Source organism: Pelecanus crispus, chromosome 2 (assembly GCF_030463565.1).
Source record: "Pelecanus crispus isolate bPelCri1 chromosome 2, bPelCri1.pri, whole genome shotgun sequence".
NCBI lineage: Eukaryota > Metazoa > Chordata > Aves > Pelecaniformes > Pelecanidae > Pelecanus > Pelecanus crispus.
The window spans coordinates 54,391,761-54,415,201 of NC_134644.1; the positions used below are offsets into that span (position 1 = coordinate 54,391,761).

At 43.9% G+C, this 23,441-nt stretch overlaps 1 protein-coding gene across 1 annotated transcript in view; it reads left to right on the top strand.

Moving 5' to 3' along the window:
• Window positions 1-23,441, top strand: part of AOAH (acyloxyacyl hydrolase) — an 84,501-nt gene that overhangs the window by 47,713 nt on the left and 13,347 nt on the right. Inside the window, 5 exon segments of the mRNA XM_075705013.1 lie at window positions 4,282-4,373; window positions 6,735-6,817; window positions 11,438-11,474; window positions 12,372-12,446; window positions 20,843-21,015. Of these exon segments, the coding sequence (XP_075561128.1) occupies window positions 4,282-4,373; window positions 6,735-6,817; window positions 11,438-11,474; window positions 12,372-12,446; window positions 20,843-21,015 (460 nt within the window).

A 23,441-nucleotide genomic window follows, 5' to 3' on the forward strand; every position in this document is an offset into this window, starting at 1 on the left:
GCATTTGTCAAGGAGGCTGTTTTGGGGTGTGGATCTTGCAAGCACCTGAGCGCCAGCCTGCCTGCACTGACGCAGCTGCAGGCACTCCCAGCCCATCTCGTCCATCGCCAAGCTTGAGATGTGCGCTATATCAGAGTGGGGACTCATATTTTCCAGTGTTATTGCCAAAGCCTTTAGCTAGGAGCCAGTCACAAATACAGTTATCATCCCTCTTAGAGTATGTTCTTCCCACAAAGAGCATACGGAGACATTACTTGGTGTGGAAAATGTCCACCACAAGGTGAACACATCTTTGAAAGCTATAGCTCAGGCATGTTATTTCTCCAGTTAAAAAAAAAACCCAAACAATTAAAAAAAACCCCACCCTATGTAGCACTAGAGGAAGTTCCAGGTACCCTGATTTTTAAGTTTTTGATCAACCTGGTACTGCTGAGTCCCAAAATCTCCCTACAGGCATCTAGCTGAGGTGCAGTAACACAGAGAAAATGATGTTGGCACCATCACTGAGGATACCTGCCTGCATATTCCGGCAGAGGCAACCAAGCACATGGCTCTGTCCTTAACCTGCCATCACTCCAGCAAATCCCAAAACACCCAGAGTACAATTACAGGAAAAGAATTATACAGCTGTTAAGGGATGAGTCAACTTTATTTTGGCTTTCTGCTTGTCAATAGGTTTTGGGTTTGCCAGGCTTTTCGTCTTCTAAATGGTTTAGCAAGAATTGAGCTGAATGTTCATTCCTTTGACCTGAAAATTCAGACACTAAAAATGAAGTGTAATGCAGTACACATGCACTTTATGAGGCTTAGCAAAGCAGAAGAAATACTGGGTTTTTTTTCGAGGTGGATGGTTTTTGCAGAAAGCTAATGTTGAAAACACTGGTGTGTCTAGCGATGGATATTGTGCTCCTGCTGCTCTGTCCATCTGCTTACCATTGACTTCCAAATAGCTACTAAATGCAGCATTTTTCTCTTATATGTCTCGGATAGAAGCTTACTTTTAAATCTCATTTTAGAGACAATTTTATCTGGAGATAAAAGCACTGTATTTATAAATGTGTTGGAAATGAGACCCTTTCTAGGAAGATGCATTTCAAACCCCTTGGATGTCTATTTCATGCTGAATAAAAAGAAAAATATATCCCACGTCTATCTGTAATCCAGTAAATATCTATTTGCCCACAAACTCAAGGGGTTCTCAGATTTCATTAAAGTAACTGTTTCATACTATATATTTCCTACTAAAAGAATTCAGTGTTTCTTTAAATGAGCATTCAGGATGTCCTGAACACTTACCCACTGACTTCTTTTTTTGCACCACTAGAAAAAACAGGAGTTTGATCTGTGAAAATCTTATTAAAAACATTCTCTAGCTTTGCTCTAATCCAGCAATTGCAAGCAAGGTTCTCCCAGCTAGTATTGATGACTAAGATGCTGCATTTTGGGGGAAATAAGGTAATAATTTTGCTGATTTCAAACCTATGTCCCTTGCAGCTTTACAGAGTAGAAATGCCATACATGCTTTTTAAAAAGATAGTCTGTGCTTTCCTCAAGAGGTCTAAGGCTTGCTTGTTTGTATACTTAGAATAAGAAAGTTGTCTGTGGTACTTAATGATATCATGAGGATTTGAACAGCATTAAAGTCAGTATAGAAGCAAATATCCAATTGTCCTTCAAACTAAGGGACACTTCAGTGCTTTCAGGATTTCTGGGACTGGCATTTCTAAAGGCATTAGGTTTCCAGTGCCCTTTTGTGTTCTGATTTTGAAAATCTCTTGCCATAGCAAACCTGAACGTTCTTCCGTTTAAGCACAGCTTGGCATGTGTGCATTAGCATCAGCCATGGCTTTGGCTGCCCTGTATTTCAAGGTAGGACACATCTAGGAGGCGAGGACATTCTTTTGAAATAAGACTCATCCAGATTATTTGAGGCTAAAATATGGCATTTGAAGGAATAACTGGAATAACTTTCTAATCATTCTCTGCTAAAATCTGGCACGTAGGCTGAAGCATGGTTTCTCAGCCAGAATAATCTAGAGAATGGTATTTCAACAAGGCTGTGCTCAGAAGAGTTTTAAGCTAAAAGTCAGCATAGATCCACCTCTAGAGTGAGACACATTTGCATCTGAGACTCAGTGAAACGCAGTCTGTTAGACCATGCTTTCCAAACTACATCACTCCAGAGTTCAAGGTCTAGCATTCTTCTGAAATTTCCATTAACTACTCATCTTCACCCTTCGGTCCTGAAATATCTTCAACAGTCTGGCTTTAAGTGCTTTGCTGGAACAGTGTCAATGCTAAACGTATACACCGTTTTCAAATGCAACTATAATTCTGTTCTCAAATGTTCCTTTCCAAACCAATTTGCAACTCAATTAGATTCTGGCTAATTCATATTTAAGCTAAGTTTTCAGGGGGAAAAAAGACCCAAACCAGTTAAAAATTATTGGGATTTGTCCAATGAAAATATTGTTTTGGCGTGCCAATGGGGAATAATGAGAGATTTGGTCATAGAAGGATTTGTTTTTAAAATATTTAATCATTTTGGGCTTCTTTTTGTACTCATATGCTGTGACTTATAAGAGATCATATCTATAGTTTGTTCTGTGCTAAGTGACTATTTCAATATTTCTGTCACTTTTAATGCAAAGCTATGAGGAGGCAAATATTGCAAATGGCCAAGCCATACTGTACCCCTCCACTTCTGCTCATAGTTGTGCCCTTGAATTAAGTGCTTGTTTGCACACAAAACTACCAGATTTGAAGAAGGCAGATTTGGAAGTTCCTTCTAGTCTTAAAAAACTAATAATTGTTATATATATATGTATACATATATACGGATACACACAAGGACATATATATATATATGAGGAAGAGAGAGAACCAGCTGAAAGATAATTAAGCCAGACCCATTTTCACCTTGGTAACTAATGAAGATCTACTGTAAGTAGGTCAACTATGCTGTTACATGCTTTAAACTGGCATTAGACTGCTCAGACCTTGGCTTCAGGAATTCTTCCTCCCCTCCCACCCCTTTCTAACCTTTCCTCCCCTTTCACTGCATCTCCCCCCATCTTCTTACAGTCAAACCCCATAGGCATATACTCAAGCATAGCTCCCATTCACCTGAACGATAATATTCTGGGAATGAGGACTTGGTGGGGACCACAAGATTTAGGTCTTCTGTGGCTCCTCAGTTACCTCTGACCCTCTTGGAGAAAGAATTACCCACCTGCTTGCTGTTTATAGCAGTGAGGGTTTAAGGAAACCCAACAATTGCTTGAAAAGAAAATGAAGCTAATAAATTACACGGATTAAACCAGCCTGTAAGTTCTCTGATTTTATGTTTTGACCTTCTTTCAGTTATTACCTTTTTCATCAACAGTTTTTCAGTAGGAGTACACTGGATTTATGCATTTGTCTTTGCAAGCGTACCCCAGACTAGGAGAAGCTGAAAATTTACTCCATGTTCTCATCCTTCTGAGGTGGCGCAATTTCACAAGGCCATTTTTCTCACCTTTCATAATTTTTGACACATTCACAAATCAAAGTGGAAACGAACAGGGCACTGCGTTTGGAATGTGCAGCACAGCTTGCATCTGCACACAAGCTTTCACACAGGCAGTCACTCAAAAACAGTGTTAGGGACTAATACCAGCAAAAGCCGAGAAGGGCAAAGGTTGCATCTATTTGCATGGGAAGGTTATAGCAGACCATGTGTTTTTCTCCCTGGTCCCTGCCATGCTCAGGGGCCTTTGTGACTCTGTTGCCTCAGTGCCATCTCTGAAATTTGCAGTGAGGACCAGGCAGAGGTTTTTAGGGGCTCGCACTTCATCCTGCTGGAGAGGGCAAGGGAGCTTCAAGTGGATTTATCCATCTGCCATTTATGCTGGGGACATCACATATATGCTGCTGTCATCTCTTCCTGTGCCCAAGGAGACCCACCTTTGGATAGGACAGATGCTGCAGCAAACAGCTGCCGCCTTGGTGGTCTGCACCTGCAGTACCTGCTCCATGTCAGGAGGAATTTTGGGCTTTTCCAGAATTAAAGGGTGCCAGGAGATATGATTCAGTTATCTCTTCTGCTTTTCCTTTCTCTGCCTCTTGATAAGCCCATCTTACAAGAGTCAACTTTTTAAGTATATACATAATTACTGCTACCACTGTAGTTAAAATTGCTGCTGTCTGGCTAATGCTCCAGCTAAGAAGTGCTCAAGTTTGCTGAAAGGATTTTTTGTCTGTGAGGGTGAAACCGTGTTGATTTAAAAATTTCTCTTTCAGAAATCCTTTGCTAATCTCCCAATGGCTTTCACCAATGAGCTTGACTGGCCCCAGTTCTCAGAGATCACTGGATTTCTGAACTCCACCATCGGGTAAGCCAACAGGCGGGGTGGCCAAGTCACGGCAAGTCTCAAGGTCCCTCAAAGCACAGCAAGAAAAAACAAAAAACAGTGCTTGAAAAGAAGGATAAAAACACTAGTTAGCTCTGCTTCTGCTCTTTCTAAAATCAAGATTGACACTGGATCTAGGGATTTTTAAAAATCTTTTAAATATATGGAAAATGCACGATACTCTAGCCCAGTCTTCCTGAAATTCAGGGTAGGTTTTAGAGCTGATCAAATTGTAATTTAGAAGGCAAAATGAAGAAATAAAAACCAAACTCACTTTTTCGGGGACCATTGCTGAAACTAACAAAAATCAGCATTTTCCTTGTCTTAGTTTTTTTTTTTTCTCTTCCCCTCTTCCTCCTGTTTCCTTTTCGCTGCTGAAACAGTGGAATAAATGGTAACCCCAAGGTTATTTCATGGTGTTCCCTTTTTTGGGCAATCTTCCCCCCCACATTTAGAGGGAAGTAGCAAAAGAAGAATTTGGAAGCGCCTGTGACCTAATTTGCTGTGTTACATTGGCTCATGTGGATGGGGAAGGATACAGGGATAGATGGAAAAAAAGAAGTCTCTGCCAGAAGGGAAGGAAAATAGAGTCCAAACACAAAGAAAACACCTTGAAATGCCTGCAGTTTTAACTGTGAAGTTAAAAAAAAAAAAAATCATAATTTTGTTAATCATCTTTCTGGCCAGCATTAAGAGGCCCTAGACTCCTGCCAGAACTGAAGGATACAATCATCAGCAGTGCCTGGTCTGGCCTGAGTTTCAGATAATTTTTATTTTATATGTCTAAGATAGGTCATGAATACAGTGAAATGCCAAACCAAGCATGAGTCAAGCCTAAAGAGGCTCTCTACCAACAGAATTAAAAAGTTGGCAGAATATATTCTTTTCCAGGAAAAATATCTGTTGCGCCATACGCTTGTACTTTTTGCTTCCTTTTTCCTCCCTGCGCAAAAACCAGGCTCCCAGCCTCAGCTATATTCACACAGTGTATGCTTTAAGGTGGTATGCTACTTGGCAAGCCAACAGAGAAGATCTACGCAGCCTCCTCTTTCAGAGCCAGCAGCAAAACTGACCTTTAAAAATCTGTTACAATGTCCAGCTACTCAATACACGGTATTTAACTGGGCTCCAAAGAATCTGAAGTTTACAAATGATTAGAGCTTAGTATTGACCCTGAAATTGCAGTCATAGGCCTTGATTCAGTGTTCAGTTTTTAATCTCTTTTTTAATCTCTTCCACATCTGGAAGGAAAAAAAAGAAGGACTGTTTGGGACTTCAAAGCATTTTTAAGAGAAGTAGCTCAAAATCCCACACCACAGTGACTAAGTGTGGTGGAGACTGGTTGGCAATGTGCAGTGGGAGGCTCCCATTTACTCCGAGCCTGCAGAAACAGAGACACAAACTTAGGCAGTCTGCGCCCATCTTTCCCACCCCCTGATGGGTGAACAGGGACACTGCTTTTTAATTAATATCCTCTGACCGAGAAAGTCTGTTTTCTTCTCCTCGTTCGCCTGCTTGCTATGTTGAAAATCAAAGAGCTTGGGCGTTTCTTGTGTAGCCCATTGCATGGTGACTGCTTGATGTTATAATGTGTTTATATGTAGGTAGTTACTTTTTATTGCTGGTTTCAGAACTTACTGTTGTCTTCTGTTTCTCTGCATTCATCCAGGTTTGCTGGTTTTAAGCCATGGTATTTAAGTTATTTGATTCCTTCAGTGTCTAAGTTCAAATACAAAATCAGCAGCCCTGATAGAGATGACCATGTACTTGTGGCAGGGAGTGTGGTCTTCTCATCAGCTTCCCTTTGGGCTGTTATCCTTTTCATTTGCATTTTCATTTTTCTCAACAGTGCAAAGTAAAGGAGAGAACTAATCACAATCAAGCATAACCTGTTTTCAGATCAATCCATCCAAGATTTATGGCATTGGGAAATGAATGCCCTGCCAATATTTCTCTTTTATTTACTGTTCCATAACAACCAGTTGAAAAGTCAGTTAGTGAGCAATCAACAGGATTGTTTTGATAAATGATGTATGACAAAAAGGTTTTTAAACACCTTATCTGAAAGACCAGGATAAAAGCATCCTGGATGGAAAAATTTCAAAGAAACTCTCCATCAATTTATAGTTTCTGAGAGGATATCTTGGCTTCCATTTTAGGCCACCCTGTTTAAGGTGAAAAAGATTTATGACCACAAAAAAGAGACATGGTGAAATAGAAATATATACATAACTGGGGCACAGAGTTGTTTAGAGACAAGAACATACTTAATTTCTAATATCAGCTGTGTTTTCATCAGTATCACATGAGTTTAACAGCTTGCATTTTCTGAATTTATTTCAGAGGCTGGACAGACTCCCTGTATCTACGTTTACGCAGGAGAAATCGCTGTAATCACAGAGATTTACAGAACATTTCCCAAAATGGTATGTTAAGTTTTTTCACTTTTTTTTTTTTTTAAACCTTACTAGTCTGATACATGATGCTGCATTAATGAACATCTTTCAGAAACAAAGAGAAACCCCTTCCTAATTACATGTGTTTCTTATGGAAAAATAGACAACAGCACTTACTTAACTCAGCATCTTTTCTTCTGGCTCTGAGTAGGGAGGTGTGTGGCTTGATGGCTTTTATCCACGCACTGACTAAGAATGTCCACTGGGCTAAAAACCAGTGTACCCCACTGTAAGTCTATGGGGGATTTTTTTGACCATAGCCAAAAGGGGGAGGATTTAGAGGGATGACGCTAGTGGTGATGGAACTAGAAGGTCTGCCCTCCATCTCATGTGGAGGCTGTGGCGTGGTCCCTTCTTGCTTGCACCCACCTGCTGCAGGGGATGCCAGGAGGGCCCTACAGTGCACCCCACGGTAGCACAGGGGACTCACAGGGCTGCCACACCAGCAGGCAGAGTGGGTACAAACCAGTCATCAGTCTCATAGCAAGGGTGTCCAGTTCATCTCAGTACCTGATACCCTATTACCTTGTTCTACTCTCTTTATGTTAATGGGTGTTGTACTTTCTTCTCTTCCTTTTTCCCAATTTCCTCATAGACTTTTAAAAAAAAAAAAAAATCTCTTACTGTGTGCATCGTTCCTTTTTCTCTCCACGTATCTCCTTTCCACTTACACTACAGACACCTGCAGGATATAAAAGGAGGTGAGCCTGTGTCAGGGCAAAAGACTCTGAAGAAAATTGAGAAGGGAATTTCAAAAAGGGAAAAATTACAAGTGATAGAAAAATCCCAGGATATCTTCCCTCAGAATCTTCTCTTAATCATCGCACTGACACCACATTGTAAAGGTTCACTTTTATTGCCTCACTTGGCATAATAGTTTCCCCGAATGGGAGGATTTAAATGGCCGCTCTCAGTGTCAGTAAAGCAAAAAGCCGGCCACCAACCTGACCTAGCCCCACCTGGGACAGCTTAACCTTCCTCTGGAAATGATGCTTCACCCCCACATATATGCAATGAGAGGACAAGACACTAGAGAGGTGGTTCTGATGGGAGAGGCGTGCAGCCAAGAGCCAGAGCCCAGGGAGGGCAAGTCAAACCGGGGACGAAGAGCAATGCTCGTCTCCAGTCCCCTACAGAAGCACCAGCACTGAGTCAGAGCTCAGCACGGAGGGACTTTCCCCCATTGCCCTTCTTGGGACGTACATCTTCACCCTGGAGAAAGGCTTCCCCAACCTCTGTCGTAGCGGGATTTCTGCCTTCCCTTTCTTAAAGAATGCCATTATCCCCTCGAGATGGTGGACTCTTCCCTCCTCTGCAGTTGGCTGCTGGATAGGGTGCTCATCCAGGGCCAGGGAGGATGCCCCTCAGCTCTCCATATACGTTACCTATGGCCCATGAATATATGCACATCAGAATTGCTGACATTCATTTTGGGCTACCAGCTTTGCTCACGGGGCATGCCAGAAGACACTTGGTGTGTGAGATATAGGTTAGTAATTCGTCACAAATCTGTTTTATTCCACTGTTACTGCTTTCAGCTTGTGGTTACACAAGAAGCATCTCACAGTACTAATCAATGTTTTCCATCAAAGTGGCTTGCTTAACAGTTTTCTACGGATAATTTTTATTGGTTCATTGTTTTCAATATGCTTTTGGTGTCTTGCCTTCCAGCAGCTTCACACAGGTTTTAGGGCATGTGCTATTTCTGGTTTTTGACTGGGTGAGTGGGACCCTCAGGTGTGAGGGCTGGGCATGAATGCTGACATGTGGAATTAGAAAGTTCTTCTAAATATTCTCCAGCACTTGTTGAAGATCCCATGTTTTGATAGAAGCATCCTGATAGTAAAATCAGTTGCTAAAATATTCCAAAAAATGGTTAGATAAACATGGGGAAAGGGAATACCCTCAGAATTTCTAAATAATGGCAGAACAATATTGCGATTGTCATCCATGTTTTGCATGAGATATGTGGATAATGTATGCTATTTCAAAACACGGGTATTGTATATTCCTTTGCTATTTGTAGTCTGATCTGTCTCTTTGGGTTTCTTGCCTTTGACCAGAAAAATTAGGCCTTGTTAACACATGCTGTGGCTCACTGAGCCATCAAGCACCAGATATCTCACATTGGCTTGAAAACCAGTTAAGAGATAATTTTTTCTTTTTTTCCTTCATCTGTCTTGGAAATTCTAGTCTACCTAGAGTTAATTTGGGGAAAACCAGAGACTTTTTCTTTGCACGTTTACATTTCCAATTGCTTTTACAGCATAAGGGAGAAAAAGATTAGAAGTCAATAAGCCATTCTTGTCCATGCAGCACTTTTGGTGCTATCTGGACCCAGACTCTTTCTGTGCACATTTGTGCTGCCTCCTATCAGCCACACAAGGTCTAAGAGCAAGAAAACCAAGAAGTGCAGCTCAAGTATTCCAAGGCTTATGAAATTTGGGGTTACTCACAAGTGGAAGCAAACCCAACCCTGACTCCTCAACCAAAACTAAAAAACCCTACCTGTCTGAAAATGTTTGGAAAGCAACAGACAAGGGGGCAGGAGAGATCCAGGAATAGCTGCCAGGACATTCAGCAGGGTAAGGGTAACTGTTCTGTCTCATCTCTTTTTCTCGCTTGGATGTTTTCATCACAGATTACATCCTGTATCACAAAAAATTCTTTGAAGATTCAATTTACACATGAAAACAGTTCTCTAAAAAATCCCTTCATTTTCTTGATGTTTTTACTTGATTTGTAACTGTGCTAATGCTTTCCACAGAGCTGCTTATAACTACCTACACTTGCAGCGGTAATACATACTCAAGAACAGCTTCTTACTTTTTTGTAAATACATTTTTAATGTCTAAATATCCCAATAGTTTATTTGTGCTGGAACTGCAGCTCCAGTCTGGGGAGCCATGCGGTAGAATGGCTTAACAGAGGGGTGTTGAACTCTAGCTGAAAGAAGGGCTACTAAACAGAAAAAAATCAACTCATGGTAGTTATGTTCCAAGCAATATTTTCTAAGGATTTTGTGGGGCTCTTATTCTGTTGAAAAGAGCTTCTCAACAGAAGGGCTGGAGTTTGAATGGACCAGCAACCCTCAGGAGAGAAGCAGCAGAGAGATACATTCATTTTTAGCTTGGAAGAACTGGATTATTTAAAACATAAAGGATTCCTTGATATATGCGGTTGGCATCACTGTGAGTGATAGTAACAAAGCCACCACTATTAAAATGCAAAGTGTATTATTGCTACCTTAGGGGTTTATCTCTTAGATCTTTCCCCTGTACCAATGCAGCAGGGATTTAATGATGTTCTGTCCACAAGTTTCGCCCCAAGAGCTGCGGGGAGGAGAGGATTTGCTCCTCAAAGCAAGCTTCAGAGGCACAATGCAGAAAAGAGGAGAAGAGAGAGAGAACAGGGAAGAGCTGAGCGAAGAATAAAGGGCATGTAATACAAGAGGAGAAGGAGCAAGAAAAAAGGAGAAATTGAAAGTACTGCAAAATAAAAGCAAGTACAACTTGTAGGGCCTGCTTCTCTGAAGTTTATTTTTCTGTTCATTGCTGTGAGGAGAGCTTCTTGCAATCACAGTCCTAGTCTGATCTTGAACAAAGCATAAAGCCTTTGTTGGCTCCTCGTCTGCTACCACTCTTGCACTGCAGGTGACAGAGTTTGATTTGTGTGTTGTGGATAGTTGGGATGTGTATGCATAGCCTTTAAAGACAGGCTAGCAAGTTTTATACATAAAAGCTTTCCTAATTGGGAATGCTTTTCTCATTCAAGACATAAATGAAAGATTATAAACGCTCACAGGTGCTTAGGTGTAGCTAGCTCTTTTCCTGGAGGAGGAAAGATTTGAATCCAACCATTTGGGTGAATTGCCATTGAAATGCAGAGCTTCTTGGGTGCAGCTGGCCTACTACTATTTTTCATAAGTCTGCCACTCATGGGGAGAGCAATGCAGACACCCAGATGTTGGTGTCTAGTGCTATTTAAGATGCTTTACAGTATCTTTCCCACTTTCAGCTGCCTCTCCAGAAGTGCACAATCTCTCAGGCATCCTGTATTGTATCTGCCAGCCCTGCTGCAGGTGTCTTGAATACTCTGGGATGTCAAAAATGGCACTTGGTGCCTATGTTTAGGACCTGAATCCGTCCCAATGTGGTATAGCTGTGAGACGCTTACTCTCTCAGAAGAGTGAGAACAGTTCCTTTTGCAATTTATAGGGAAAGTTAAAAGTAGATCGACTGCTGACAATTCAGGTTGGCTGGTTTACAGAAGACTACTATGTTCAACAGATGGGAAGAAGATGTCAGATATGGATTAAAAGCCAGATCCAAACAACCCAGCACTTAAAAGTATTTGATTTTCTATAGTCTGAAGTGTGGGACTCGGGTAAGAGGAAGCAGGTCCCTGGATACAGCTTTACTTCCTAATGCCAGCACCCAAAAAGGTTACAGAGATGACTTTTTTCTCATTTTTATTTTTAATACTTCTACATTCTTGGAAATATGCAATGAAGTTGGGGTTTGCACTTCATTTTGTTTGTCACTATAACAATGTTGTACTATTTCTCTTATTCCCACTATGTGTGATCAGGTGGTTCTTCAGGAAACCTCCTCTATTTAATAAAAAGGTGAGTGTTTAAAGGGATTACAATGCTGACTGGGGGTACAGAAGTGTTGCTGGAGTCCTACTTCTTCGAAAGAAACAAGCAAAGCACCGTAAGGAATGTATTATCCACAAATGTCCTAAAAAGCGCAGCTTCCCTTGGCCACTGTGTTCTGAAGTGCTGGCTGTTTCTTCTTTGGTATAAACATTCATCAACAGAAGAAAAACTGTTTTAAAGTGTGGATGTCACCATCTCCAGGGCCTTGATCTTGGCCCAGTTAAGCCAATGGAGCATTTCCAGTGATTTCGGGGACGAGACTAAGCCTTTCCCTAAATCTGTGCTTTCTGTCCCCCTAACTGCGTTACTCCTGATTTGTAGCAATGTAGATAGACATGGGCAGGTCCACTGTGTTGTCTCCATATGGATATGATTGAGTAGCTACTGGATAATGAGAGGCAGCAACTCTCCTTTTCAGAGGAATTTGGGTGGGCTATGGGGCAGTTGGGTTTGATTTAGTTTGCTTGATGCTGATATAGTTCACATCTCTAAGGGATTTATTGTTTTCTCCTCCAGAAAAAGTAGTAATGAATCCTTGCCCTCTAGCACTGAGACCAGTCCTACACATAAACTTAGTTGTCAGCCAACCATAGTCATCTTCTCCCATCTCTGGTTAAAAACTTCCCATCTTGATTTATGTCTTTGCCCCAAAATGAAATTACTGAAAATTTACTAAAATATAAAACTATAGGGGGGGAAAAAAAAACCAACCCAAACCTCTCCCAAACATAGAAGCATAGTCATCTGAGCATTGGTCAAATCTAAATGAGCTAATTCAAAATGTGATCTCATACAAGCATGGTGCATGATTCAGACACCGAGAACGTATTTCCCCATTAATAGAGTTGCGTATTTATCTTTTAGCTTGGCCAGAAACCAGCTGTTGGACAATCCAGCCATAGTTGTCTACGCTACAATTGGGAATGATGTCTGCAATGGGTAAGGTGTAAACCTAATTAACATTTATAGTATCATAAATTTGACTTCTTTAGAGAAGCTGGCTGCTTGGACATTTATGTCTCATTGCTTTGCACTTCCCTGTGATGGCATTTTTCTTTGGTATTGGTCTGTGCTTCATTCTTATTTTTCTGCTGAAAATACTGGTTGCTACCTTACCTGTATTTGTCATAGCCACCTACCAGTCCTTATTCAGAGCTTGTCTCTCTTTCTTTCTTTTACAAGCCGGTGATAAAGTAACCAATGGCATGTCCGAAGTCAAGCATTTCTAACTTAGTAAATAAAGTGAAGTATAACAACAACAGGAGAGGAAAACCAAGAGTTTAAAAGCATGTATATCCATCTTACCCAGTGTGTCACCTCCTGTCAGGAGGTAGACTGTGACTGGTTTACCTTGTCTGAAGAATGACAACATAGTCCCCTGTTGAGGTGTATTTCCACCCTGCCTCTGCTGCACACTGCCTGCAGTCTTTGCTGTACTCCCCTGACATGGTGTTTTGTCTTTCCGTCTATACTTGTGTCATAAGCTCAGCAGGAGAATGAACTGAAGATTTCAAAACTAATAATTCTGGCATTATCCATTAGCAATGCTCACAGGGATGCCAAGAGGTCACTAATTGGATGCTTCCCTTCCTCCTGGTAGTGGGAAGGCAGAAAACACTGTGCAACCAGGCCAATGCACAGCACATCCATACAGCAGGTTTGTTTTTGCAGGTGGTCCAAGTGCTGTTGTTAGGGTAACATTATTTTCACCGTGATGAATCTTCAGGTTTTCTTTTAAGCAGAAGAAACAAATCTGATTTATGTGGAGACTTTCAAAACACTCATTTAATAAATGACGCATGCTCAGCTAAGTGCCTTTCCGAAGCTTTTGAAAGGTCTCACCTGCAGGTTGTGTGATGAAGTTGGACCTATTATGCAGGCTGTCAGACCTTACCATTGAAATATCCTGGGTGTGGTATCCTAAAACTTTGCTTAACAGCAAGCGCTTGGGTTGAAACTTTGCACATCGGGTGTTGTGCTCCAGATGGGGATGGCCAAAGGCCAGGTAGGGCTTTCCCTGCCACTGCAGCACCTGGGAGCCCTCAGCCAGGGCAGAAGTGGGACCACAGGGGCCATCTTTTAGGTCCTTCCCTGGCACCACCATCTCCCTGGTGATGCCTCATGCAGGCAGCACGCAGAAATAACCTCCCATGAAACCTTCACCCTTGGAATCTCCCTCTGATGCTCATGCCCTCTCTGCAACTCTGCCAAATCTGCCCTCAGCACCACCCTCCTGTTACGGAAAGGATGCACAAATCCTTAAAAGTAACACCACCACCCTTCAACTGAGTGGGAAAAGCAGTTACTCCTGCTACTTGCTGACAAGACTCTCCTGGGCATCTGTTTATTGAGAAGCTCATGGAGGTATCATTACAACCACCCCCAGGATGCCAAGCACCCCCCCTCCCCAATAGCACCTTTGCTGAAGTCCATGGCTCCTGCCGCAGGGACTTTCAGGGTGTCTTCTCCCAGGCTTGGCCCAGGCTCTGTTACGTACATATTTCAATTCTGCTGTTTCACTGGCTTTGCTAAAAGCACCTCTTTTTCCTTTGTTTTATTCCTCATTCTCCAGGATACTCCTTTCGCTTCCCCTGTCTCTAACACTGCTTTCTAGTCTTGCTTGAAGTAAAAAGAAATTTTCCACAAACGTAAACCATTTTGGCCTTGCCTCATCCATTTGTATGTTACAAAACAGTATTTATTACTTGAAACTGCTGTCTTTTTATCCCAGCATCCATTACCTGGCAGAGACACTTTTGTCTGCTCAAATTCTCTCTACTGTCTGTTTTATTCTGAAACATTTGCAGCATCAAGAGAGGCTATCAGGCTGTAGTGATCCCTGTGAGTTCAGCAAGGAAAGATGCTGCAGCATCTGTAGCAACATGCTGTTTCCATGCTTTTCCATTGAATGGGACATACAACAGTGATTTTTTTTTTTTTTTTTTTTTTTTTGGTGTCCGGTCACTGTGTGTATCTGCCCTGGCTCTGATGTACCCACAGAGGTTACAGTGGATGCAGAGCATCCGATGGGCTTGACTTCAAACCTAGGGCTTGACAAATAAAAACCTCTTCAAGGACATCTTTACACTGCAGTAATAGAGTCTTTCTGGCCATATCCTGTATTTTACCTTCAAAAGAGAGCAGTGTGCTGAGCGCTCCAGAGACACAGCTCTTAGCCAAAGCATTGTTAAAATGCCAATATTGCATCCCATGCAAAGAGCAGGGCAATGAGTAATATGGATGTTTGTAGAGAAGAAAGATAATGAAACTGGCAGCCTGTGTTACACGTTCCCAGTAGTCTCCACACTGTGGTGTCCAAACAGGGGGGTTAGAAAAATAAAGACAGATGGCAATGGTATCTCTCAGCCCACTGAGGTGTAAATGTGGGACACAATGTGGGACACACAGACGTCGAACAAAAAAAAATTCAGACAAGAAAATAATGAGCACCAGCAGTCTCAAATGCTGTACAATTATTGCACGTATTAGTTTGGGGGTAAGGCACCATTTCTCCAGCCTCTCTCTCCCAGTTTTGCAGTTATGGCATCTGCAACAAACAGAAAGGTGATAGCAGCAAAGTGGCGTGAGCAGGCAACCACCAAGAAGGGAATCTGTGCAAAGCAGCACCAGCGCCAGTGAGAGCGTAACGCTCCCTTATTGTAAGGTGTCCTGGTTTCGGCTGGGATAGAGTTAATTTTCTTCCTAGCAGCAGGCATAGTGCTGTGTTTTGGATTTAGTAGGAGAAGAATGTTGATAACATGCTGATGTTTTTAGTTGTTGCTGAGTACTGCTTATGCTAGTCAAGGACTTTTTCAGCTTCCCATGCTCTGCCAGGCGCACAAGAAACTGGGAGGGGGCACAGCCAGAATAGTTGATCCAAACTGCCCAAAGGGCTATTCCATACCATATGACGTCATGCTCAGTATATAAACTGGGGGGGGTTGGCCGGGGAGCAGCGATCGCTGCTCGGGAACTGTCTGGGTATCGGTCGGCGGGTGGTGAGCAATTGCATTGTGCATCACTTGCTTCGTGTATCATTATTATTATTACCATTATTATACTGTTACTATTAGCATTACTATTTTACTTTATTTCAATTATTAAACTGTTCTTATCTCAACCCAGGAGTGTTTCTCACTCTTACTCCTCCGATTCTCTCCCCCATCCCATCGGGGTAGGGGGAGTGAGCGAGCGGCTGCGTGGTACTGAGTTGCTGGCTGGGGCTAAACCACGACAGTCCTTTTTGGCGCCCAACGTGGGGCACGAAGGGTTTGAGATAACAACAGATTAACCAGAGTGTATTAAGGAGTCTGTTAACAGTTGCCGGTCACGATATTAGTTCTTCTGATCTGCACCATGTTCTTTTTTTTGCAGCACGCGTTAAAGCTTGCTGTCAGTTTGTGTAGTGTGCTATGCTCTGCAGTGATTCATGATCTTTTGCTTGGGAGGCTCCTTATCAAAACCCTGACCTTGAGCATTCTTTGGTATTTGGGTTTCATACAGAAGTCACTACTGTACTTCGGGTACTACCTCATAGAGAGAGTTAGCAATTATACTTCTTACTCTGAGAGGCTTGTTGTGGAGGAAATACAGAATGGCACCTTTGCTGCTTTCTTCTATGATGTTTCCTCCTTCATTACAACAACTTTCCTGTATCTTGAACACCCCTGGGCAGTTAAGATACTTCTATTGATAATTCTTGGGAATGTTGTTTCCGTTTTGATAAAGGTCAGTAAGCAGTTTAAAAATACCATCCAGAGATCTACCCCAAGGCTGGATAGTTATGAGTGGCAGGGTGTGTGAGAACGTATGCGCAAGTACCTAGGGCAGTGGGGACCTCCAGTGTTTTGGAACTTCACCCCTGAACAAGTGCAGAATCCTGAACAATTAGTAAAGTATTTGGAAGAAGTATGTTGTCACCCTGGTAGCTCCAGAGAGACACAAATCATTGCAACATGCTGGGGACTGGCCCATGCCTATCGAGCCGTGGTCAACGCTAATCAGTACCCTCAAAAGAAAGAGAAGGTCTCTGGATCTGATGACAAAACAACAAGCACTGTGGCTACTCAAACCCCCACTACAGGCCCTGCGGCTACTCCAACCCCCACTACAGGCCTTGCAGCTACTCAAACCCCCACCAGGCAGTGCTCCTTGCCGTGGTTGAGCCAGTGGCCGGTGCGTCCCGTCCGGATGACTGTCACCAAAGCGCTGCTGCACCCCTCCAGCCCTAAAAATAGTATGTGAGCATGCAACACCTCTAGCCCTCATCTCCCGGGCATACCAGCCCGCTGCAGCGAGTGAACTGCACTGTGGCTCCAACTCTGTGCGTACGTGCACGTGGCATGTGTGAGTGTGTGCATGTGGTGTGCTCGCTCACCAGCTGGCCCCCTATGCCAGTAGCCCAAACCCTGGGCATGTGACAGCATGTGGCTGGAAAGCAGACCTATGGCTGAAACATTGGCCAGAGGGGGTTATTTATTTGAGTTGGGGTCACATGGAGGGCGGAATCGCTGCCCTGCAGGACATGGCAGGCCAGGCCCATGGACCCTGTGCAGAAGGAGGGTGGAGAGCTGTGTTTGGACTATGCCAGACCCTGTTATAAGGGACTGGAGGAGGGCTCTGTGGCAGAGGAGAGCTGGAAAAGCTTCGCACAGATTGCACAAGGCTGTCTGGTCCCTCTGTGTTATATGTGTGCACAGCTAGGGTATCCGTAGTGTTAGGACATCCAGGAACTGCGTGCACATCCAAGGATGTGCATTTGTGTATTGTAGGGGGGTGGGCAGGGAGTGCTCCCTGAAATACCCAGATCCAATGCAGCAAGAATCCTAACATTAACATCCCCTTGCTATGCTCTGACACAATGAACAGTGGCCAACATCAGCTTCCAGACATCCCAGGTGGGCAGAGGCTATCACTGGCTGCTGCCTCTCAGGGGGACCATGAGAGGGTACCACAGCTGCCCCCGGTGCTCACCCAGGCACCTTGAAGTCCTTACGGCAGAGCCCAGAATGAACGTGCCTACAAGGCTTGCTTCTCGGTGGGTGTTAATTTCATAGCCTGGCACAGAAAGGAAATGTGAAGAAAGGCACTGAAATACCTGCATGACTTCAGTGGAGAATGACAAGAGAAAGGGGAGTTATGAATGTCATATTAATTTCGGCTCACACTGACGTGTTTACTTGTGGTAGAGGCCTTACATCAGAGCAGTATTTTGAAATCAAGTGCTGCAACACCTGTAGGCGAAATGAAGTAATTTAAGGGCAAAACCACAGTCTTATCTCAAAAGTACCTTGCTTGGGTGGCTGTCACAAGGATAAACCTGAATCTTAACGCTGTTTTTCAGTTCTCCCTAGCCAGAAAGTCTCAAACGGTTCAGCAGTACATACTGCATTAAGATAAATTTCTGGGCCCGGGGAACTCGTCTAATTATTATTTTGTGTGCAAAACACAGCCCACTGAAGAATCCCAAATCCTTGCTAGGGAATGCAGTTCTCCCACATGGGACTCAGCACCCGCCCGCCCTGAGCACAAATATTTCTAATGCCTCAAGACAGAACAACAATGCTTTTGAAAGCTCCTGCTTCTACGGTGTTCACTGACAAGAAATCCTACCTGATTCTCCAGCAGCTCACTCAGCACCGCAAGCAGCAAGTTTGCCCTTCTCTTACCCCTGGGAAGCCATGAAAGAGATTAAAGGGCTTTCCCAGTGAAAGGACCTGGATGGAGCCTCCTGGCTGCTACGCTGATCACTTCCCTACAAGCCCATGAGGAGAAAATGTGGGAACCGCTAAAACAATAAGGATGGACATTAGTGCAAACTTATGCACTACTTGGCAGGACATCCCCTCTCTGTCTTCTTGAGCAATGAGATCAGCTCCTCAGCAGGTGTTGAGGCTTTCTCTCTGAAAGCCTTGGTCCAGCCGAGCTGCACCACCAAGGCAGGACCAAAACTGTCATGAGAGCCTGCTTCCCAACATGCATGGTCTATGCCATGCATGGCTGCACACATTGATGTGCTTCAAATCCCAGCTATGATGCCCTTGCTGCTATTTCTAGGGGGCTCTTTTAAGAAGCTATGTTGCAAACGCATGTCTTCATTGTCTTTCCCAATTCAAAAAAGGCAACTTATGGATTTACATGCTCTGCTCTGCATGCCCCCAGGGGGCCCAGGCCACCCTGGAGCTGCCTGGGGTTTGTGGAAGCATGCAATGATGTCCTTCTTTCCATCCCACTGACTCTTTGCTCTGAGAGGGGGCAGTGGGACATCTTCGGACAGCAAGAGGCTTTTCCCCAGAGCTGGCCCTGCTCTGCCTCCCAGGTGTTGCCGAAGCAGGGCCCCACAGAGCTGGGGTCTCCCCCATGCCAAAGACCTGTGGATCTTTTCTTGCCAGGATGGGACAGCCTCCTTGGGGCAATGTTTACCCACTTGCTCATAGCCCCTCTTATGGACAAGTGCACCATGAGAGCGTGGCAATAGCTCTCAGGGGGAGAGCGGGTGAATGCTTTTTCTGTAACAAAGTGGTTGTTCTAATAACATTAACTACAGCAGTGTTCTCTAGGCAGCCTTGGGTGAGTTTGCTTGTTTGTTTTTCTTATATAAGTTGAAATTTATTTCAACTTCAGGATTTTTCTTGCGTGCCCCACCCCGCAGCATTTGCAGCTAAATGCAAGAGGGGAAAGATAAACCTGAACCTGGGACTCTGGCTTGAAGAAGTTCAGGCCTGCCAGTGAGCCACAAAACATGGGTGTTCAGTCCATGTGGGACACTGACACAGCCCCCGTACCCTAATGAACATTTCTGCAGACCATTTTATCTTAAGTATCTCCTCCCTCCAGTCTCCCATGTTTGTCCAGACCCCTCGCTACTCACCTGCCCTCCTGCAGAGCTGTAGTAAGAGGTGTGCAACACAAGAGAGACAAAGCCAACTTGGATATTTCTACCTGGCATTACCAAAAAGTGTGTTGAACGTAAGCTACACGCAGCAACCCATGGGGAAGGAAGCCCCCCTTTCACCCATCTGTAGGGCATCCCACACCCTGAAGCTGTGTGTGTGGGGCAGCACCGTTTCCCCCTGTTCAGAGCCAAACCACAGAGGCTCTTAACCAGGTGCAGCAGCACCCTACATCCCCTTAGAGCAATGGATCCTTTTCCTGCTGAAACTTGAGGTGGACATTAGATCAGTCAAATGTCAGTCACAGACTGGAGGTTGGTAAGTACACCAAGGGCAGTGTCTTTGCAGTCACCAAAAGCAGCACGGACTTTTAAGGACCACAGCTAGGCAAGTTCCTGGGTTTATATGAAGTGGATTAAGACGTTCTGCAACAGCTACAAAGAATGAGGCACCAGGGTTACAGGCGTAGTTTTACATGGATTTTTAACACTATGGGAAACGAATGCGGTCATTGTCTGCTTCATGGCTCTGATTCACCTCTCTGCACTGTAAATAAAGCCTAACTCATTTGCATTTCCATAGAACAAAACCAGCAGGAGAGCTAAGGCTTTTTTCTTTATGGAGGTGTGCTGGGCCTGGCTAGGATAGAGTTAATTTTCTTCATAGCAGCTCCTGTGGTGTTGTGGTTTAGATTTTTGACCAAAATAGTGCTGATAACACACTTTTTCAGCTGTGGCTTAGTAGTGTTTGCACAGCGTTGGGGCCTTCTCTTCTGCCACCCCAGTGAATAGCTTGGGGGTGCACAAGAGGTTGGGAGGGGACACAACCAGACAGATGACCCAAACTGACCAAAGAGATACTCCCTGCCATATAATATCATGCTCAGCAATAAAAAGGGAGAGGGAGGGATTTTAGGAGGGGGGTAGCCATCTTTTGCTCAGGAACTGGCTGGGCATTGGTCTCCCTATGGGAGGTGATGAGTCACTGCTTTTGCTTGCTTTCTCATTTCTACTTCTCCTTCACTTATTGACCAATAACTTTTTTTTTCTTACCCTTTTTTTTTTACTTGACCCCCAAGTTTTCTTGCTTTTACTCTTCCTTTCATCTTCTCCTGCCTCACTGGGGGTGGGGGGAGGCTGTGTGATGCTTAGCTGCCCACCGGGGTTAACCCACAACAGGAGGCCACTCTACAAAAAGGGATGCATCTGTCTGTTTTTAGTGGGGAGAAGGGTTACACCAGGGGAGGTTTCTATATCACTTCTGATTTTGGCGATAACAATGAGAGACTAAAACACATAGCATCATTTTTATAAAGTTTTATTTAGCTAATTTAATGTGGAAGAACAGCAAAGAAGAAAATGCCACTGTTTCAGGTGCATCTTTGGGGGCACAGTATTACCTGACACTACAACAGATTCCTGTTGGCATCTTCTTCTTCTGCAGGAACCGTGACACACTGGCTTACATGACTACACCCAAAGAAATGTTCTCCAATGTGGTGCAAGCTCTGCAGTACTTGGACTCCCATCTTCCAAACGGCAGCCATGTGATTTTAACAGGCTTGGTAGATGGCCGCTTTCTCTGGGATAACCTGCATGACAGATACCATCCTCTAGGTAAATATGAGATGTTGTGGGGTCCTCCTGGTTATCTGCCTGCTCATGTTGCCTTCTCTCCCTGAATAATTTATGAATCTATTGAGAATTTCAAGCAAATCTGATAGAGTGGCGGAGATCTGAGAAATGAGACAGATATTGGCTGTGCAGTAGGAGAGCCAGCTTCCAGTGCAGGACAGGGCAGCTAGAGGGCAGACCCCTAACCTGCCCGGTCCCCCCCCAAAAACAGACCCTCTCAGCTCCAAACCAGGCTCAATACATGCTGTGGACATGGAAACAAGCTGTTCTGCCTCAGCCTTGGCCCAAAATTGTGGCCAGCCAGCCTGCACTTCATCCTGCTTGTTAATACAGGTGGAGCTGGACATTTGGTGAACAATCCATTCACTAACTGGTGGATGTCTTGATAAAACTGGATGTGGGCCAGGACAGAAGATTAAGTCAGGGGTTTGTGAAAGACTGGTTAGATATTAGGGAAATAAATTTTTTGCAAGTGCTGGGTGCCTGCCACCTGCTACCCTACCTACATGTGTGATGATTGAAACCTCACACCATGTGCAGGCATGTTTTGGGGTGTTCCCTCAGAGTGCAGTTGCCATAAGGTGCTTTGGGGCAGTGTTTTCAGAGATTTGGAGGCTGCCTTTGGGAACCTGTCATCTCAGAGCATGCATGAAACCGTACATCTGACTGTCAACAGACCACTTGCTCCTTGGCTTCATCCTGTGCCAAGCAGCAAGGAGGAACATCATCACAGGGGGCTGCATTCACACGCAATGACATGTGACGTCCTTGGTTAGTCCGATGGCCATGCCTCTGGGGTCAGTGTGGAAACATTTCCCTAGGGACATGGGACACTGTGGGGTGGGGAAGCTTAGAAGCTGGTTGCAGAACCCCTTCCCTACAAATTCATACCACCCCGCAGTGGATAAAGAAGGTGAAATATTTTACGCAGGTAGCAAAGACATGCAAAACAGCTAAAGTAAGTCTCTTGTTCTCTAGTCAAACGTGTGTACAAGGAACCATCGTGGCCATTCTTCTGTCAAACTTCAGACCAAAAGCGTATTCTTCTTTTTATTTGAGTAAAGGAATCTTTCTTGCATCTGAACAAGTGGAAAGTTGTTGTCATCTTAGTTCTTATCAGTAAAGAGAGAGAGACAGAAGCTAAATCACATCATTGAAATGGTAGATTACATCTTCAGATGATTTTGACAACCACTGGGTACTAGAGCTTTCAGCACACTCTGGTTTCCCCAAGGTTCCCCAATCACTGCCAGTGGCCCCACAGCTTCTGCATTATCTACTACAGCTTATTTTACCCCTCAGAAGTACTTGCCTCTTCTCAGGAAGCCTGAAGTCTCCATTTCCATTCCTGATACCTTGTTGTGTTTTTCTCTAATGAGCACTATACTACTATCAAGTGAAAGCAGAAAAAAAGAAAAATAAAAGAAAAATCTTGTCCCTTTCAGGGCAGGGGGAGCCTGTGGTAATTATATTTTAGTCACATAAATACATTTCTTCCCTTGAGTATGTGTTTATCTCAGGGACTCTTCCTCTACTAATTATCTAATATCTAATTGATATCTAATTATCTAAATGATATCTAATTATCAGAGACAACACATAGCATTTTTTGGCACAAGCCAAATCAGGAGTGATCAGCTATAGGACCAGTTGGAAATTTTTCAGAGGCGCTGATTGCCTTGGAGGGACCCGTTTAATCCTAAGCAACACATTTTGTAGCAAGAGATCACTTCTGGCAGATCCTCCGACGGGTTGTGAGCAGGTTTCCCCACTTGGCTGCCAGTCAGGTGTGACCAGACATCAGTCTGGCTTTCTGCCGAATCCTTGGTCCCTCTGACAGCCCATCCCAGGGCCCAATGCTTTCAGGCTACATGGGTCTGGGACATCCCCAATACCCAGGAGTGATACTAGGATCTTTGAGCTCCCCATCCCTTGCTCCTCGGGCAGCTGATACAGCTGCTGGGTGATGGCAGGAGAGATAGGCAGGAATCACATCTATATCAGGAAGCTGCTGCAAAGCAAGCTGAGGAGCCCATTTCACTTGGGAGAGATCATACTTTGCAGTTCCCAAAACAAGAACAAAAATTTCATATTTCAGCACTGCAAAAATAATGAAGCCTGACGGGATGATCAGTGCACTACAAACTCACAGAACTGAGTGGCCATTTAATTTCCATCTTGGTGGTAGCTACCAAAGCAGCAAAATGGTTGAGAAAAATGGGTAATTTTCTCAGCAAGCCAGGCTATTGCATAGCGCAGTGAATTTTCGGGAATGTCAGCTGGGTGTTTGACTTGGTGCTTCAATTTGCTCACCCACACAAGCATATCCACTTCCCTCTGTGACAGCAAAATTGTTCCTCCCTTTTAAGGCTAACCTCTCCGAGGTAAATGCGAAGCTCAGAGTATAT